Source organism: Chrysochloris asiatica, unplaced genomic scaffold (assembly GCF_000296735.1).
Source record: "Chrysochloris asiatica unplaced genomic scaffold, ChrAsi1.0 scaffold00025, whole genome shotgun sequence".
Lineage (NCBI taxonomy): Eukaryota > Metazoa > Chordata > Mammalia > Afrosoricida > Chrysochloridae > Chrysochloris > Chrysochloris asiatica.
Genome location: NW_006408543.1, coordinates 16,790,117 through 16,810,311, shown reverse-complemented (window position 1 = coordinate 16,810,311; position 20,195 = coordinate 16,790,117). Strand labels below are relative to the sequence as shown.

The 20,195-nt window shown below is 40.6% G+C and overlaps 1 protein-coding gene and 1 pseudogene across 1 annotated transcript in view; one reads left to right on the top strand and one right to left on the bottom strand.

Annotated features, from left to right (window-relative positions):
• The window catches only part of TRIP11 (thyroid hormone receptor interactor 11), a 90,584-nt gene extending 76,321 nt beyond the window's left edge, over positions 1–14,263 (bottom strand). The window contains exons 1-3 of the mRNA XM_006839567.1: positions 14,125–14,263; positions 9,883–9,944; positions 3,806–3,916 (exon numbers count right to left, since the gene is read on the bottom strand). Of these exons, the coding sequence (XP_006839630.1) occupies positions 3,806–3,916; positions 9,883–9,944; positions 14,125–14,263 (312 nt within the window). The remainder of the gene's footprint in view (positions 1–3,805; positions 3,917–9,882; positions 9,945–14,124) is intronic.
• Positions 6,222–6,689, top strand: LOC102837914 (annotated as a pseudogene).
• Positions 14,264–20,195: the final 5,932 nt, after the last annotated feature.

The window sequence follows — 20,195 nt, the reverse complement described above, 5'->3', positions numbered from 1 at the left end:
TCTTTCTTTCCTTTCTTTTTAATGACCTTTTGCTTTCTTTCTGTGTAATGGTCTTAATGACATCCCACAACTCTTCTGGTCTTTGGTTATTAGTACCTAATGATCTAGATCTGCTCTTGAGGCCTGCTCTTGTCTACATTCAGGTAGGACACATTGAAGGTCTCGTGGACTTATTTTGATTTTCTTCCGCTTCAGCCTGAACCTGCATATGAGTAATTGATAGTATATTTACAGTCAGTCCCTGGCCTTGTTTTGGATGATATTGAGCTTCTCTTCCCACAGATGTAGTCAGTGTGATTTCTGGGTATTCCTCCTGATGAGGTCCATGTGTTTGTAATGTGGTTGAGAAGAGGTATTTGAAATGAATAATTGGCAGTCCTGAGATCGATATCCTAGTTATTAATGAACTGAAATGGTTTTGCAAAATTCTATCATGTGATTTCCAGCATCATTTCTATCACCAAAGTCACATTTCCCACCTACTAATCTTTCCTATTTTTTCCCATTTCAAACACCAGTAATGATCAATGCATCTTGATAGCTAATTCGATCAATTTCAGAGTGTAGCAGTTTTCAATTTTTGATCATTGGCTTTAGTGGTTGGAGCATAAGTTTAAATAGTCTTATTACCTCATCTTCATTGTAGATGTATGGATTTTATCCTATAGCAGACAGCACTGTATAACAAGACTGATCTTGAAATGCTTCTTTTGTCTATGAAGGTGACATCATTCCTCTTCTATCTGTTGTTCCCAATTCAAAATGGTCAATATCGTCTACTTCAGTTCATTAATAACTAGGATATCGATCTCTGTACATTCCATTTCATTTCTGATGACTGCCAATTATTCTAGATTTATCCTTCATATATTATATGTTCTGATTATTGATGATTGCAACTGTTTCTTATTTTGAGTTATGTCCCACCAGCAAATCAAAGTCCCAAACGCTTTGCTCCATTCACATCATTAAGGTCAATGCTACTTTGAGGAGGCAGCAATCGTGTTCTGAATGTCTTCCAGCCTGAGGGGCTCATCTTCTGACACTATGTAAGAAGATGTTCATAAGATTTTTTTAGTGGCTAACATTTTAGAAGGACTCTGCCTTTCCTTCTTCCTAGTCTGTTTTAGACACCCGGTATGGCGCTATAGGCTACACATTACACTGCGAGCCACAAGTTTGGCAGTTCAAACCCACCAGCTGCTCCTTGTAAGTCATATATGGAGTCACTATGAGTCAAAACTGACTCAATGGCACTTACAACAACAAATCTGTCTTAAGTCTGAAATCTCTGCTGAAACTTACTGATCATGGGTGACCCTGGTGGTGGTGGTTATGTGCGTTGGAGTCGGTTCCAACTCATAGCGACCCTGTACAGGGTTTCCAAGGCTGTAAATCGTTACTAGAGCAGAAAGCTTCGAACTTCTAACCTTGTGGTTCGCAGCCCAATTTGTAACCACTACATCCTGCTGGCATTTCAATACCGATGTCATAGTTTCCAGCACCAGAGCAACATGCAATGTCAGTACTACAAACTGACAGACCAGTTCTTGAGGATCACAGTAGTGTACATCAGTCTCACTCAATGTATCACAAATAACATGTGAAAAATTACATCATTGGGGGAATATCAACATTACAATGAGGGCAACAAATTTATCTAGAAAACAACAGGTCTAATGTATACTCAGGAGTCCTGGTGTGGCGCTATTGGGTTAATGCACTGGACTGCAAAGTCAGTTTGAACTGCAAGGTTGGCAGTTCAAGCTCACCAGCTGCTCCTCCTCAGAAACCCTATACCTGGTCACTATGGGTCGGATCTGACTTGACAGCACTCAACAACAACAATGTATAGTCATATATGAGCTTTCATACTAGTAAAGAGTACTGAAATACACATTTCTTTCAAATATAGTTATACAATGCAAAGAAAGTTCTTTATACAATAAACATTTTACATCAAACTATCCTGCTACACAGGTGCAAATTCTAGTAACAAAGAGGCATTTCTAAAGCTTAACTGCTTATTGACAATAGTTATGAAGAAAACAAAATGCCAAAGTGAGGGACAAATCTCAGAATCATCTATGGAGCTCTTCAAACACTCGGATAACAGGGTCCCTTCCCAATATACTAGATCAGAAGCTCCTGGAGATACAAGCATGAATATTTTTTAAAAGTGTCCCTTAGAATTCTGGTACAGTCCCTGGTTAGAAACTATTGATCTATCATACTAGCCTCTAAGTCACCGTTACTCAAGTGTGGTTGGGGGACTAATGCCATCTTTGTGTGTTACCATTGTCCATGACAAGAAAAAGTTCAGTTCAAAGACCTCTAAAGCAATCTGGGAGCACTGGTGTGACACTACAGGGTAAGCAATGGACTGCTAACTGAAGGCTGATGGTTCAAACTCACCAGCCACTCTTTGAAAACCCTATACAGGATCGCTATGAGTCAGAATCAACTTGACGACACTTAACAACAACAATAACAAAACAATTTGACCTAGTGTGGCACTGTAGATTAAGCTCCGAACTGCTAATGGCAAGGTTGGCAGTTCAATCTCACCAGCCACTGCTTGGAAACCCTACACAGGGTCGCTGTGAGTCAGAAGCAACTTGAAGGCACTTTACAACAACAGCAACAAGGCAATTCAGCAGAGTGATTTTTTTAAATCTGTTGGCTCTTTATTAAAAGAAAAAAGTGAGCTTGTAACTTTATCTTTATAGGAACTCATTTTTTTTACGTTTTATGAAAGTACCAACCCCCACCAGATTGAAATGTTAAAAGAAAACAAAACTGGTCCTTGACTACAGATGGTGTGAGAGCACTACGTACGTCAAATGTTTATACGTAATGTGGTTACTGAGATCGTTCACTTTAGTAAGTCACTAAAGGAAACAGAGATCAAGCATCTGAACGTCAAAAACCCAAATTACGGCAGAACATTTAATCAATAAACAGAAGAGCTCTCACACTACCTGGATAATAAAAAAGGAAATGGTTCAACTCAATGTATTATTTATGGAACTCCACTTATAAACTGAAGACTAAAGAGAATTCAACAACAGCATTAAGCATGATAACACGGTTAAGTTACATAAATATCTACTATAGATATTATCGTGATATGTCAATTACAAAACAACCATTTCTATAAAAATAAAGATTAAAAAACAAACATGAAGCATTTCTAGAAAGTAAAGGTCAACTATATTACAGTCAATATTTGCTTTTCTGAAAAAATCAAGTAGATGCTAATACAAAAATGGTGTTGCTTTTGTTAAGTGCCATCAAGTCGATTCCTACTCATAGAGACTGCATAGGGTTTCCAAGGAGTGTCTGGTTTGAACTGTTGACCTGTGGTTAGCAGTCCAATGCTTATCCTACAGAGCCACACCAGGACTCCAGTACAAAAACACTTGTAGTCAACTTTTTTTAAAAAAAAAAGCTGTCATTAGTAATGTTCGCATGGATCTAAAACAAGTAAAATATGAGAAATCATATATCATAAAATCAGTAATTATAAAGCAACAGATACTTGAAGTTATTTTATATGAAAACTACTCTTGAAAAATAGAAAGTAAACTCCACAAAGGTTTAAGTAATATAAATTTAATAAAAAAGCTTACAGAGCTCTTGTTAAATTAATGAGTATCAAGCTGAGTTGGGAATTAAGAGATTCAACACCTATTCAGTATTTTTTTGGTATCCAAACATGAATTGATTTATACTATAACTCTTAAAAATCTTCCTAAATGTATTACGGGGGAAATCAACAAGAAGTAACTGCAATCACATTTACCTCTTTCTGTTGCAGTTGATTTCGGTAACTTGTAGATTGCTGCTTTATTTGAAGTTCAGATGCTTCGTGTTTCTCTTCTAAATCACTACAAACTTTTTTAAGTCTCTCATTCTAGAAGTGAAGACAAAAGCATTTCAGCAAAAAGAATAAAAGTAAAGCATGTTAGCAATCGAAAAAACAATGTATTGTTCCATACAAAAATCAATGTATAGAAGATGTCAGAATTCTTTAAAATATGCTTTCAATTAAAGCTGGCAAATGCAATTAACAAGTTTATAGAGAGTATGCCTAATTCTGAAAGAAGTGAAAGGTCTTAGAATGCTGCTCAGCTTAACATTCTGCTAAGAAAAAGCCACAGGTCAATGTTCCCCCACCATCTTTGAACCACCAGCGTCCAGCATGTAATAGACAATGCATGTTGGGTAAATAAATGACTAGGTTACACATCTGAGCTTTTATATCTCCCCAAATAGTAAAACTTTCTCAAGGAAATCTTTTTAAAGCATTTTGGTTGAAATACAGTTAAGAGACTAAAGACTCCCATTACCTATTGGTCTACCCCTTAGGTTTCTTGGGGCACCTTTGAAAATTCCCTTAGGTTTCTTGGGGCACCTTTGAAAACTCTACGAGAACCACTTACTAGAGTTCAGTTTGAAAAACCACTGGGAGAAGTAAGAAATACTTAAACCATCTTATAATTCCTTATCCTCTGAGTGAATATAAAGACATAATTGGGCAGGAAACACTATGTAAAAGGTAAAAGTTTAGTAAGAATTCTATGACTGTATCTATAAACACAATGCCTGAGAACAAAAGAAGGTGAAGACTTTCACCTTGGAGATGTCATCTGTTTTTCTCATATATTCTAGGAATTTCTCATGCTAACATACATGAAAACTATAATCCAGGGAGATTACATTAATTCCTTTAACTCCCACAGAAAATTACAGGAAAAAATTACACAGCCCACTCATTTGAGGCTCTACTCCCAGAAACCCAACATAGAACTTGGTCGTCCCTGCAGGCAAATTAATAAGAAACAGAAGCAATATTCTGTCCTACTGGCTGCCTTTACATTATTTTCTATGAGCTGTTAACATGAAAAAAACATACTGAAGTCAAATTCTGGTTACCCAAGGAGCGTCAAAAAGTTCATAGGAAAATGGAATGAAAAGACAATGGGGTTTTTCCTTGAATGTTTTGATGCCCACTCAGATAAATCCACTCTAGGCTTCTTCATGCAAAAAAATTACCTAGCTTATTTAGTTTCTTTAACCATGTGAGTCACAAAGTTTGAGAAAGTATGTTAGGAGTTGTCCATGGTCATATTTTCTACCAGATGGAGTAAGGAGGTTGGTGTAAAGGAGAGACGAGCAGTGAGAAGAGGAAATCAAAGAATAGTGGCCTCTGGTTTTAGCTGCAAACCCCTCCTAAGGTCTGCCCACAGGTCTACCCTTTTAAAGTCCATGAGGCACTTGTATGTCCTTAATTCATTCTGCTTCACCCTCAGTAAGCCATCAGGGTTCATTGGACTCAATCTCCATTTGTGAGTTTCTCATTTGAACAGTTCTAACTATACCTAAGGACTGATATTAATGGCTTTAATTCTTAGAGGCCCTCCAATGTGCAAAGAAAAAATGTACTTATTTTAACAGATTAACACGAATTCTAGATGCAAGTACCATAAGGGTCAATTGGCCCCTTGTATAAATCTTTATAAGAATAATCATGGGGCCCAAGTGATCTTATTTTCCTCTATCTTTTTGCTGCCAATCATATAGATGGAGGTTCCAGTCCATTTTGGGGTGCCTCAGAAGACAGGCCTGGGGATGTCATTGAAAAGCTCATGGAGCGCAGCTCTCCTCTAACACACATGAGGACACTGTAAGTTTGAACTGACCCAGAGGTAACTGGAGGAGTGGGGTGGAGAATACAATAATAGGAAAACAGAAGCCTGAGGAATCACGTGAAAAGATGACACAATAGTAAAGCAGCCTGCTGTCTTCCTGCATTGCCCAAAATACTGTAGCACTCGGCTCATTCCACAAAAAGTCCAAAGCAGTCTAGAGGCATCTTTGTACTCTTTTATGTAGCCTTCATTGAACATGGCTGAATTCAAAATTTTCATTTTCAACCAAGAAAAGAAAACAGAAAATACATTTCACTAGTATCTGACAAATTAGAGGAATGCAAAGAGACAGAGAAGCACTCTTTTGAGTCTAGATTATGGTGAAAATGACTGCCAGAGAAAACTCTCAGAACTGTCTTCAAATGAAAATGGATGAATCTTCTCAATTCAACAGTCGATGCTATAACAAAGTCTGAAGGAGCTTCAAAAAGTTTGTGGAAAAATTTCTTCTTTTTAAAATTCCATTTTTCTTTTGGATCCACCATTTGCGGTGGAACCACCGCCAAGATGCAGATTTTAGTAAAAACTCTAACGGGGAAGACCATCACTTTCGAGGTTGAACCCTTGAATACGATAGAAAATGTAAAGGCCAAGTTCCAGAATAAGGAAGGAATCCCTCCTGATCAGCAGAGACTGATTTTTGCTGGCTTGCAACTGGACGATGAACGCACCTTGTCTAATTACAACATTCAAAAGGAGTCCACTCTTCATCTTATGTTAAGACTTCGTGGTGGTGCTAAGAAAAGGAAGAAGAAGTCTTACACTACTCCCAAGAATAGGCATAAAAGGAAGAAGGTTAAGCTGGCTGTCCTAAAATAACTACAAAGTGGACAAGAACGGCAAAATTAGTCGCCTTCGTCGGGAGTGTCCTTCAGATGAATGTGGTGCTGCAGTTTTGATGGCCAGCCATTTTGGTAGACATACTGCGGCAAGTGTTGTCTGACCTATTGCTTCAACAAACCAGAAGACAAGTAATGGTGTATGAATTAATAAAAGACATGAACTAAAAAAAAAATTCCATTTTTCCACACACTTTTCAATTGCATTTCTAAAAATAAAATGGAAGAATAGTCTTCCCATCAAGTTAGTCATCCAACAGGATAAGATCTCATCCTGCAGTGTTCTGCGACATTGCAAAAGCTGAACAATGAGGAAGGAAGACTGTAGAAGAATTGATGCTTTTGAGTTATGGTGTTGGAGGAGAATACTGAAAGTGCCATGGGCTGCCAAAAGAACAAACAGATCTGTGTTGGAAGTACAACCAGAGTGTTCTTGGAGGCCAGGATGGCCAAACTTCGTCTCTCATACTTCGGACATATTGTCAGGAGGGACCAGTCGCTGGAGAAGGATATCATGTTTGGTAAGAGGAAGACCCTCAGCGAGATAGACTGGCAAAGTGGCAGCATCAATGGGCTCAAGCGTGGCAACAATTGTGAGGTTGGCCCAGGACCGGGCAGTGTTTTGTTCTGTTGTGCATAGGGTCACTATGAGTCAGTACCAACTCAATGGTACCTAACAACAACATTTTGTGACAAGGATCTGAACCATTCTATTTCACTAAGAGGACATACGACAGTGCTCTTTCATAATATACACTATTGGTACAGCACTATTTATCTAACATAGACAAGCGCTGAAAGCAGGCATGTACACAAAGGTGACTGGAAGGAAACGTACGACATAAGAATGAAAACACTTCCAGTGGACTGAACATTCTAATTCACATTAAATTAGAATCTAAGAATAAAATCTAAGAATAAAACTGCCTTGCAATCATAGAGCAGAGAAGACAGTCATTGGCTCTTCAACAAAGTTATGAGCCATAAGTTTTCAAAAGTACTGGCTTTGATAATATCAGTCAGAAGAACCAGAAATAATGATAAAGTAAAATCTATCAGAGAGGTAACTGAAATCCGGAATCAGCATTTACAAGATTAAATATGCTCAAGTTCATGCTCAGGAGTTAATGAGCAGGTAACTGCATTCAAAGAACACTGCTCATTTTGAGAAACTAAGCCTTCAAAATCTGAAAAATATGTAATACAAATTTGGGTTTACTGTACTAAAATTCTTATTAAAATGTCTAGTCAAGTTGTCTTCACTATCATTTTATCATTATTTTATTCTTTATTCTGTCAATTATTTGTGAAATGACTTAAAATATTTAGAAAAATTAAGAGTCCATTGGACCTAGATGGTAAACTTGATAACTATTTATATACAGAAGACTAAGTTAACTTATAAATTGGTTGCTGTTACTTACAACCAAAGAATCTTAACTAATTCAGTCACCTACAAATATTAGCATCTATAAGTAAATCTAATTTCCTCTGAAAAACACACTGTCAATACTAAAATGTTCTAAACAGGGTATTTTTATTGAAAGTTGGCTAGTGGCTTTGATCATATTTCACCTTATTCTCTTCCAGCAGGGGTCCCGAGTAGGGCTAACCTAGTCATAGAAAGGGTTAGCATGCGAAGTCAGCACAAGAGGCAAGAATCAGGCACAGTTACGGTGACCTTAGGAAACATGTCCGTAGGAAGTCCAACAGCCCAACAGTCGGTTTCCTCTAGCATTTGAATAGGTCATGCTACTTTGATTAAGCACCAAATGAAGACTTGGCTTGCATTTAGGAATGTGATATACCAAAAACAAATACTTCTAAATACTAGAATCCTACTTGCCATGTTGTTGTTGTTAGGTACCATCGAGTTGGTACCAATTCATAGTGACCCTATGCACAACAGAACAAAACACAGCTCAGTCCTGGGCCAACCTCACAATCATCACTACCTGAGCCCACTGCTGCTGCCACTGTGTCAATCCATCTCGCTGGGAGTCTTCCTCATTTTCTCTGACCCTCCACTTCACCAAAGATGATCTCCTTCTCCAGGGATTGGTCCCTCCTGACAAACTACTTGCCATAGTTCAATGATAATACTCTGAGACACATTAGAATAACTGAGATCAACAGAGAGTAAGCAGATGTCTATCTGCTTTCTCAAGCTGAATGTCAAGCAGACATTCATTGAGCAGATTACTTGATTCTTTGTTTCCTCCAAATGTATACAGGTGAATTCACCTAGGTGTACGCCAGCTACTATACACACCTCTGCCATGTAATGCTTCAGTGGGGGCTGCGGCTGGCCTAGCGTGCGATTTCTCATGGAATTCTTTAGGAAGATTTCCCATTTCAGCCTTACATCCCTCTCTCTTTAGAGCACCTACTTACTTACTAGGTAATTAGGGCTAAGGCCTCTAAGTGCTCCTCCTGAGAGCTCCCTCTACTTGTACATTCACCCTGTGGCAATCTAGACCAGAGTTTAACAATGCTCACTGCTAGTAAATCTGCTTATATGCGAGTTCCATTTTCTCTTTTTATGCTCTGTAGAGAAGAAAACTTGCTTATCACAGCCCCACAATATATATTTGGCTAAACTATGATCGTTACGCATTCCTCGCTGTTCTTATCCCAAGGCTAAAGAGCTGAGGTTTCTTCAGTCCTTTGCCAGTAGATTCCACTCTTAAGTCTGCTCCTTTCCTTGATGGCTCTCCTTCGAGCCCTTTCCAAGTTGTCTTCATCCCTATGAAGTACAGTTTCCAGCACTACTTACCAGGCAATGACTGATGAATAAAACGGTAAAGTTGTGATTCCTATACTATAATCTTAGCTTCTAGGCAGCCAAACATCACTTTTTTAAAAATAATGCTAAAGGATTATAAAGTTCAAGATTAAACAGAACTGGATTCTTCACGCCATACCTAATTAATGGACTACTATAATTTAGTCCAATGCGGACAGAAGCATTCCTTGATAATTATAGTTGTCATTATTAGAGCCATAATTGGCAGTTTGCCTATTTCCAGCATACAAAAACAGAGATGGGAATAGCAAACTGCAGTAACAGGCAAATATATGAGGACTTCAAAAAAGTCATGGAAAAATGAAATTAAAGCATAATGGAATTGTTCCATGAGCTTTCTGAAGTCTGCCTTGTATTCTTTACCTAAGATAGCCTGATAAAAAGTACAACAACAATAAAAAGTGAGATAAAAACTGTTCATTAGTTCATTTCTAAAAGACTGGACTAACATCAGGTCTGAAGAACTTTCATGGACTCAAAATACAAAACTCTCACTTTGATAGTACTTTTTAGTTTTCCTTACCTCTGATCTTAAGATTGCGTGAATGGCTTCGATGTCCTTTCTCCTAGAGTTAGGTAATTCTGCTATGAAAGAAACAGCATAGACTAAATATTTGATCAACAGCATATGAAGAAACAAGCAGGCATTTTAAGGAAACTAGATTTCACTGGCATGCTGACCAGACCGCCAATTCCAAGGACAGCACTTGATTCCCAATTCCCTACAGTCACTGATGCGCTCCCTTGTCACATACGATTGCCTTTATGCTTAGCTCCTATCCCTGAGGACTTCTAGTGTAAGTTACCACGCAGAAATGTTCATGAAAATTGTGTTGAGTAAAAGTTTTACCAACTGATTATCTCTCTGTTGGCTTACGTTATAGCTTTAGAGGAGACATGCTCATCAATAAGGCCGTAAGGTCTTATTCCTAACTTCGTCTGCTCCCATGACTATCAAATAATTAATGACCTATAAACAAAGAATGAAAATGGACTAAAGAACATTTATATGAAGCAGCATAAATACAATATGTTAAAAATGGGAAGGAGCTCAGTGCCAAAGCGACACTCTCCATGTGGTCTGACAATCATTATGCTGCAGAATTAGATTTTTTCTAGGTATATGCATTTTTCATAATTCTCACTTTAATATTATAAAAAAAAGAACTTATCTGGATTATAGTTTAACTAAAATAACAATACAAATGGCATCCAATCAAGAACAGCAACAAACCCACTCTTTTTGGTTTTGAAAATCACCAGGTGGAAATGCTTCTGTGGTCGTTCATACATCTTGCTGGATGTGCAAACTCTGAAAGAACTGTCGAATTGTTACTGTGGTGAGGGTGAAGTATAACCTAATTTATTTGGGAAGGTAACTGCTAGAAGTAGCAACTGTTTCAAAGAAAAGTAAAGGGGAGATGTTAAGTAGACAAAAAAACTCTTAATTTCTTAATGAAGAAAACAGAACCGCTACTGTGTAATAATACTTCTATTGGCAAGGCAAAATTTTACAACCACATGGTCTCACTTAGCCCCTACAGCCCCACATTGTTGTTAAGTGCGACTGAGTCAGTTCTGACTCGTTGTAGTTGTTAAGTACCTACGTCGGTTCCGACTCATAGTGACCCTATATATGTAGGGTTTCTGAGAAGCAGCTGGTGGGTTTGAACCACCAACCTTCTGGACCAAACTGACCTTTTGGTCCAGTGCATTATCCTGCAGCACCACACCAGGATTCCTCTGACTCATAGTGATCTGGTATATAGTTTTCAAGGAGTTGGTTTGCACTGCTAACCTTGTGGTTATCAATCCAGTGCTTATCCTACAGCACCACACCAGGCCTCCCCACAGCCCCCAACAGGTAAGAATATCCCTATTTGACAGATGAAGAAACTGTTTTTAGAAGTATTTCATCATTTGCCAAAGATCCCACAGTTTGTAAGGCATAGAAGTGGGATTTCAGTCCATTTCTATCTGACCTAAAAGCCCAACCTCCTAGCCTTGAATAAATGAGTACTGTGTTGGGAGAAGGAGCCTTGGTAGCACAGTGGTTAAGTGCTCGGCTTCTAACCACGTGATCGGTGTTCTGAACCCACCAGTCAGCTTCCATAAAGGTACAGCCTCGTAAAGCCTACGGGGCAGTTCTTCCCGGTCCTCCACGGTGACAGACAGACCATGAGTTAGAACTGACTTGATGACAAGGGGGTTGGATGATGTTTGGTAGAGCAGCAACCTTCTAATACTGTAAACACGGGTGATTTTCAAGGTGTAGCAGCCTGGTTACTTGGGAACTATCTTCTCATCTCTGCTTCTTCAAGGTTGTTAAGTTGTTGCTAAGTGCTGTGGAGTCAATTCTACTCATGGCGACCCTGTATAGAGTTTTTAAGGCTTAAATCTTCACAAAAGCAAGTCTCATCTTTCTTCTGTGGAGGGCTGGTGGGCTCAAATTGAGAATCTAGTCTAGTGCTTATCATCTAGAGCCACTGTGCTCCCAAGGTTGAGGGCAGACAATAAATACCTGTTAAATTAATAAACTCTATTCTGATGTGACCTTTAAGTAATTTACAAAACCAGTTAAGTATTAAACAAACTGCTTTTAAAAAAAAAAGGGAAAGTATTATGTATCTGGGCAGGGTTTTAATCACTCAGTAAAATGATGTTTACTGAGCATCTCCTAGGTACCAAGAAAGAAGACACATACTGGTAATATAGAGGCAAATCAAATACAGTCCCTTCCTGAGCATCAAGGAGAGGCAAATCACAATGCCACACAGAATATACTGGGAGAAAGATAGAAAGTTCGGCAGGAACACAGATCTGCTGCCATCGGCTCAGCCTGCTGTGGGAATGAGAATGGTTTCACCCAGTACCTGACATGCCAGCGGAGTTGTACAGAAAAACAGTTTGCCACGCAAAGGACAGTGGAGAAGAGAGGGCTTCCCATGCAGGGACATGCAGTTGTGAAGGTACATGACAAGGTCCAGTGGCAGGAGCTCTGGGGGCAAGTGTGCAGGGGCACATGACCGTGCACAGGTGTAGTCAGAGAGCGAAGGGGAGGAAGGAGAGCTGAGGCCCCAAGGAAGGCTGAAGCTAGCCACTAAGGAAAGGTCCCTGGCATCCCAAAACTAACAGGGGCGGATTCTATGCTATTAGTAGCAGTCAAGAGGTTTGAAAGCAACTTTGTTTTTAGAAAATAGGTACTACCACAGAAAATGGACAGGAATCGGGAGCAACAGGTAATAGGATATGAAAGAATGAGGACCTAAAACAAAGAAAGAAGAAGTAAAAAAGGCCAATATAAGAAACAATTCTGGCATATGGTGAACAAGATTTGCTGATCAGTTGGAAGTAGGAGAAGAAAATTCCAAGAATTCTAGTTTAGGAGTTTGGGTAGACAGTGAAACCATTTACGAAGATTAAAGCACAGGCACACATTTGGTGGGTAGAACAAAATTTAGCTGTCAGGTCACCTTTAGCTGTCAGGTCACCAGGCTGGGGGGATACACACTTTCTGGCTTAAGGTCAAAGGAGCAGCCAACAGGACACAAGGGGAAAAGAGCCATTCCTCATCCTTCCAGCTCTTCTCACCTTCTGACTACCCTTCAAGGTGACAGGACCCTTCCCTAGACACAGGAAGAAACCCAGGCTCTTGTCACCCAGTAGAAAAGTCCAACCAAGTGACCTGGATTTTCAGCAGCTACCCAGTCTTCCTTCCTCCTAAAGAGACCCTAGAGAAATTCGGAGGCTAAATGTAAACACTATCAAACCATCTCTAGTTCAATCAAATAAACCCCAAGGTTAGCTTACATCATGATACAAAATCGACAGCAGCATGCTAATTTATTAATTTATAAGGAAGGAGACCCAGATTGAAATTAAAGAACTCATTTGATCTAAACAGTACTCGCTGGTCATGACATCAGAACAGTAATTAACCACCGACTAACAACAACAACCTAACAACAACAACTGTGTAACTCTGGGTCACTATTCATTAGTAAAACCAGATGAGGTCTTCAAAAATGGGAGGTTTTAAAGACACCCATAGAATAGCGACTTCATCCATGTTCGACACGGAGGGAAATACATTTTCAGCAGAAATTCTGCAATGTGTCAGCAGTCTAAAAAAGAAAAATAAGAAAAAATCGAATGGGGAAAACACAACCATGTTTCACGAACAAATTAATACACTCCAATCAGAAAACACAAAATTCGCGCAATGTTTTCATTTATGACTTACACTTCAATGGGTACAAAAATTATTGTTGTTGTTAAGTGCCGTCGAGTCGGTTCCGACCCACAGCGACCCTGTATAGGGTTTCTGAGAAGTGACTGGTGAGCTTGAACCGCCGACCTTGCAGTTCAAACGGCTTTGCAGTCTGGTGCATTAAGCCACTCCAGGACTCAAAAACAGAAAGAAACAAATTTGTCATCGACAAATAACTTTTTTTAAATGGGCCAGTATAAAAACCACTCCAAATCAGATCCGCCCTCAAGTAAGTGGGGGGCGTGGAAGAAACGAACGAAAACAAACTAAACTGTACGTTGGAGGAGTTTCCACTCTTAAGGGAAATCCAGAGATCGCAAAAGGAGAACTCGAACGCTGCCCCTGGGTCCCCGGTGTCCTTCATCAGAGAAATTCGGTGGACAGGCAAGAAATTAAGGCAGGATGGCACTCTCTTCCTACCAGATGGAAGGAGATACCAAACGGACGCTGCTAAGGTCCTCCAAATACTCTCCCTCCCTTCGCCCCAGCTGTTACCTTCCAATTCCTCCGTGTCCTCCATCAGCATGTCCTTTGTAAAGTTTGAAATCTGGCCAGTGATGGAAGCCAAGCTGCCCCCCACTTGACCCAAGGACTGGCCCAAGCCAGAGCCGAGGCCGCCAAGCCAGGAAGACATCGCGACGGATCAAGCAGGACCTGGTCACCCCGAGAAAAGCGTCCAGCGTTGTCCGACGAGCCCCGCCAAGTGTCCTCGCGCCGGCACCTTCACGAGATTAATCCGAAACAGAACACTCAGGATTCGACCACACAGTGAGGGTTCCTTAGGCAACGCCGGCTTCGGGGGACACCCACCAACGGCACCCAACGCTAGAAATTCTAAGGCCTGGCTGGGGCTTTACCACGGGTCTGCCTCCAGTGACACAGCCACTCCCGCGGGGCTTCAGATCATCCTCACAATTTCCTACCATCCGGCTTGGGCCCTCTGCCTCTGTTTTAGTGACTTCCCCCAGATCCGTGGGCAACTCCTGCCAACTCGACGCCGGCCGCCATGACACCCGCTCTGCAAGCGGCAGTGGATCATAGAGAGGCGGCGCGGTGGCATAGATGGGCTCGGGACGCAAGGATGGATGGGATCGCGGAGGACCGTGCGCTGCTAGGCTGGGCCGGCAACCTCTGGTCCAGGGCAAGGTCAGCTTCCACGTATCCCGTCCGCTGCCAGCAGGTGCGGAGAGAAGCCTGGAGGACCAGTGGTGACGCTATGCTCTCCGCCAATTCCAGCTGACTTTCCAGACTGAGCCGAGCCCGCAGGAGGCCCCAGGGCCACCGTGGCCAGGACGTCTCTGGTTCTTTGGAACCCCGGACTTCGTGTTGTGGAAACCACAGAGACTATGAGACTTGGGATCATCTCAGCGGCTTTCATACTTATCACTCTTTACTCGAACATTTACTCAACAATCTTCAAGGCATGCTCTCTGTGCCAGGCACCATGGTAGGAGATGAGTAAATATATAAAGGATAGTTTGCATGTGTGTCTAGGTAACCTACAAATTCACTTGCACGCCTTGGTTGCTGCCAAGAGTGCCTACGGATGGGTAGCCTGAAGACCTGTGACCCTACAGTGAATGTTGCTGTTAGGTGCCATCGAGTCGGTACCAACTCATAGCAACCTTTTGCACAACTGAACAAAACACTGCCTGGTCCACCTCACAATCATCACTACGTGTTAGCCCGTTGCTGCTGACACTCTGCCAGTCCATCTAGTTGGGGATCTTTCTCGTTTTCTCCCACCATCCACTTCACCAAACATGACATCCTTCTCCAGTGATTGGTCCCTCCTGACAACATGTCCGAAGTATGAGAGACGAAGTCTGGCCATTCTGGCCTCCAAGGAACATTCTGGCTGTACTTCTTCCAACAGGAATCTGTTTGTTCTTTTGGCAGTCCATGGTACTTTCAAGATTCTCTTCCAACACCATGACTCAAATACATCAATTCTTCTCTGGTCCTCCTTACTCACTGTCCAACTTTCATAAGCATATGAGGTTATTGAAAATACCATGGCTTGGGTCAGGCGCACCTTAGATCTCAAACTGACATCTTTGCTATCCAACACTTTAAAGAGGTCTTGTGCAGCAGATTTGCCTAATGCAATGCATCGTTTGATTTCTTGGCTGCTGCTTCTATGCACACTGACTATGGATTCAAGCAAACCAAAGTCTTTGACAACTTAAGTCTCCTCCATTTATCATGTTGTTTTATATTAGTCCAGTTGTGAGGATTTTTGTTTTCTTTATATTGAGATCCATACTGAAGGTTGTCATCTTAGATCATCATTAGTAAATACTTCAAGTCCTCTTTGCTTCCAGCAATCAAAGTTGTGTCATTTGCATATCACAGGTTGTTAATGAATCTTCCTCCAATCCTGATGCTACCTTCTTCATATAATCTAGTTTCTCGGTTTATTTGCTCAGCATTCAGATTGAATAAGTATGGTGAAAGGATACAACTCTGACACAAACCTTTCCTAATTTTAAACCATTCATTATACCCTTGTTCTGTTCGAACGACGGTCTCTTGTTCTATGTACAGGTTCTTCATGAACACAAGTCAATATTCTAAAATCTCCATTCTTCCCAAATGTCCATAGTTTGTTAAATCCACACAGTCGAATTTTTTGCATAGCCAATAAAGCAAAAGTAGACATCTTTCTGGTAATCTTTGCTTTTAGCCAAGATCCATCTGATGTCAGCAATAATCTCCATCATTCCACATCCTGTTCTGAATCTGGCTTGAGTTTCTGGCAGCTCCCTGTCAATGTACTGCAACTGGCTTTTAAATGATATTCAGTAAAAATTTACTTTAATATGATATTATTAGATCATTTCTGAATTCAGTTAGACTGCCTTTTTTTTTTTTTTTGGAATGGGCACAAATATAGATATCTTCCAATCAGTTGGCCAAATTTCTTGGCATAGATGAGTGAGTGTCTCCAGCACGGCATCAGTTTGTTGAAAAATTTCAATTGGTATTTCATCAATTCCTTAAGCATGGTTTTTTGCTGATGCCTCTTTCCTTAATATGACAGGTTCTTGGTAATACAGTAGCTCTTGAAATGGTTGAACCTCGGTCAATTATTTTTGTTGCAGCAAGTCTGTGTGCATCTTCTTTTGAAGTTTCCTGCATTATATATGGGTCGTGTTTTGTGGTGGTGGTAAAGTGCCATTGAGTCGGTTCCAACTCATAGTGACCCTGTATAGGATTGCCCAGGCTGTAATTTGCAGGAGCAGAAAACCTCATCTTTTTGCTATGGAGCAACTCCAACCAGCAGTCTTGTGGGTCCCAGGCCAGTGCTTAACCTACAGAGCCACCACATTCCATTTGCTCATTGAATCCTTCAGGAGTGCAACCTGAAGCTTCAACATTTCTTCCGTTCTTTCAGCTTGAGAATCGCTGAGCGTGTTCTTCCCTTTTGGTTTTCTAACTCCAGATCTTTAAACATTTCATTATAATACTATGAATTCTTGAGCTGCCCTTTGAAAATTTCTGTGCAACTTTTTTACTTCATTATTTCTTCTACTTGCTTTAGCTTATTTACATTCAAGAACAAGTTTCAGAGTCTCTTTTGACATCCACTTTGATCTTTTCTTTTTTCCAGTCTTTTTAAAGACTATTAGCTACCTCCATGAATGATTTTTTTTTTTTTTTAACTTTTTCTTGTGAATTGAGTGCAGGTTTACAGAGTAGGTCATCAATCTTATTGGTTCTCCTTTGTAGGTAACTTTTCGTTTTTCCTGAGTTGCACTCAGGATTTCTTCCTTGTCTTTGATTTTCTAAAATTTGATTCTGACATGTCTTGGTGATTTTCTTTTGGGATCTAAGTTCATTCAGATTTTTGTATGCTTGTCTTCTCGTCTTTCACGATGTCAGGGAAGTTTTCTTCCAACAACTGACAAGTTTCTCTGTGCTTTTTTCTTGTCTTTTCCTGTTCCGGAATTCTGATCACCTGCCAACTGTTCCTCATCATGATGTCCCACATACCTCTTAGGCTTGATTCAGATTTTTTTCATTATTTTTTTCTGATTGTTCTTCTAGCATACTCGTATTAAAAGATTTCTCTTCAAGCTCACTAATTCGGGCTTCCATTGCTTCACATCAACTCCTTTGCCCTTTTGATGTATTGTTCATTTCTGAAATCTTAGTATTAAACTTCTGGATTTCTAATTGCAGGGTTTGTATTGTTTTAAAATTTGCATTTATTTTGTCTACTTGTTGTTATAGTGTTTTCCTGAGTTCTTCTCAAGTTTTTTTATGTGTTCTCCGTGCTTTCCTCAGTCTTTCTGTCAATCCTATGAAAGTACCTAAATGACTTTTTTGAATACTTTATCTATTCGTTCCATCACTTTTTCTTTCTCAGAAATGGTTTTTGGCTCTGTACCTTGGTCATTTCTTTGAGCCATTCTATGTTATTTCTTGGTGTGAGCTAAAATGGTCTGTTATCTCCAGAGCATTGTGGGGTTTGTCAGATTTGTATTTAATTGACGATTGTATGTTGATGTGTTCTTAGGCTCTCACCAACTGTCTCCCGTGGGTGCAGTTACACAATGGAAGTGTGTGCACCATTTTCCACTCACTTTTGGTGCAGCTCAGTTTAGGGTGGGTTTGACTGGGTTAGTTACTGTCTATCATTGATCAGGTGGTATAGCACATGGTTTGGCTCTTACTGAGTGGGTGGAGATTATGGTTGTGGCTGGGCTGCCTGGGCACAGTTGCTGACTCCTTTCAGTTGGAAAAGATGAAACCACACACACACACACACACATACACAAGAAAACAAAACAGAATAAACAAATAAGCAAGCAACAATCAAAAGAGAAAATAATAAAGGAGAAAAAAGAAATAAAGACAGGCAGCAACCAGAAAAAATGAATATAATAATTAAAAACAGGAAAATGGAACTATAGAAGAGAAAAGAAAGAAAATAAAAGGAAGACATTACAAAAACAATTTCAAAAATCGGGGAGAGGAAAGATGAAAAGAGAAAGCAGAGACTACTGAAGAAAGAGTAAAAGAGAAGAGGGCAAATGAAACACAAAAGAAAAAGAAAAATGAAAGCAAAGACATAAAGAATAAAATTCAAGGGAATAGAAGGAAAAGAAAGAATAAGCAAACAAAAAGAATAAAACAATAAAAGGGAAAAAGCAAAACAAAAAGCAAACAGACTCGTATAGCAGTTGTATCCAGAGAGAAGAAAACTGTAGGGGGCTCCTGCCAGCCAAGGAGCTCAGGAGGTGGCCACAGGAAGGATATGACAGAGGAGTTCCTGGCCCTAGATGGAGTTCCCTAATCTATGTTCAGGATACTCAGTCGGGAAGTAGTTCTTGGAGACCCTGGAAGGAGCTAGTTTCAGTGTTTGTTAAGACCACAGGGCAGCTTGTGACATGGTGGCTGTTTATGAGGGTTTCTGCTAAATTAATGCTGCTTTGGAGTCCTGGTATGGCACTGTGGGTTAATGTGCTGGACTGCAAAGCCAGTTGGAATCACAGGTCAGAGGTTCAGGCTCACCAGCCACTCCTGGGAAACCCTATATAGGGTCGCTATGGGCCGGAACCAACTTGACAGCAACAACAACAATGCTGGTCTGGTGGCTCTGTGGGTTCTGTAAGTCCGGAGCAGAGCCACCTGAATCCAGGCACCAAATCAGCACGATCTGCCCCACTCCACACTGGCTTGGCTCCCGACCATGCAAACGCCAATTGAGCAGGGTCTGCATTGGGGGGTGGATGAGGGTGGGAGCAGGCCACACCTCTGGTCACCATGGCAATGTGGGGGGAAAGTAGAAACCTTTCCTGTCACCTCTCTGTGTGAATCTGCTCTACCAGATCACCTCTGATGCCAAAGCTGCTCTCAAAAGTTCAAGATGGTCACGTTACAAATCAGACCAGTCAGTCTCTGGTTCTACTCAGCTAGCACTGAGTCCACTTCTCCAAGCTTTCCTTTGAAGTTCAGGGGTCCAGGATTTTCATCTTTGCCGGTTTCATTTGGTCTCTCATATCTTTGTTGTAGGGGGTCTGTGTGATGCGTCTGCCAAGTCTGCCATATTGCCAGAAGTCATGAATGATATTCTTGATGTCATTCCACAACTTCTCTGATTTTCTGTCATTACTGTTTAATGCATCAGATCTATTCTTGATGTGTCTCTAAATTCAAGTGGGATGTCCTCAACGCCTGAGCCTAGTATGATGCCGTAGGACAAGCACCCGACCTCAGGTTGGTTTGAACCGCAAGGTTGGCAGCTCAAACTCACCAGCTGTTCCTCAGAAATCCTATACAGGGTCGCTATGAATCCGTACTGACTCAACGGCACTTAACAACAACATACTCAAGGTCATATTTTGGATATTGTGGACTTGTTTTAATTTTCTTCAATTTCAGCCTGAACTTGCATATGAGCAATTGATGGTCTGTCCTTCAGTCTACCCTGACCTTAATTTGGCTGATGATATTGATCTCCTTCACCTTCTCGTCCCACAGACGTAGTCAATTTGATTCCTGTGTATTCATCTTGTGAGGTACACATGTATGGTCGCATTGTATGCTGTTGAAAAATG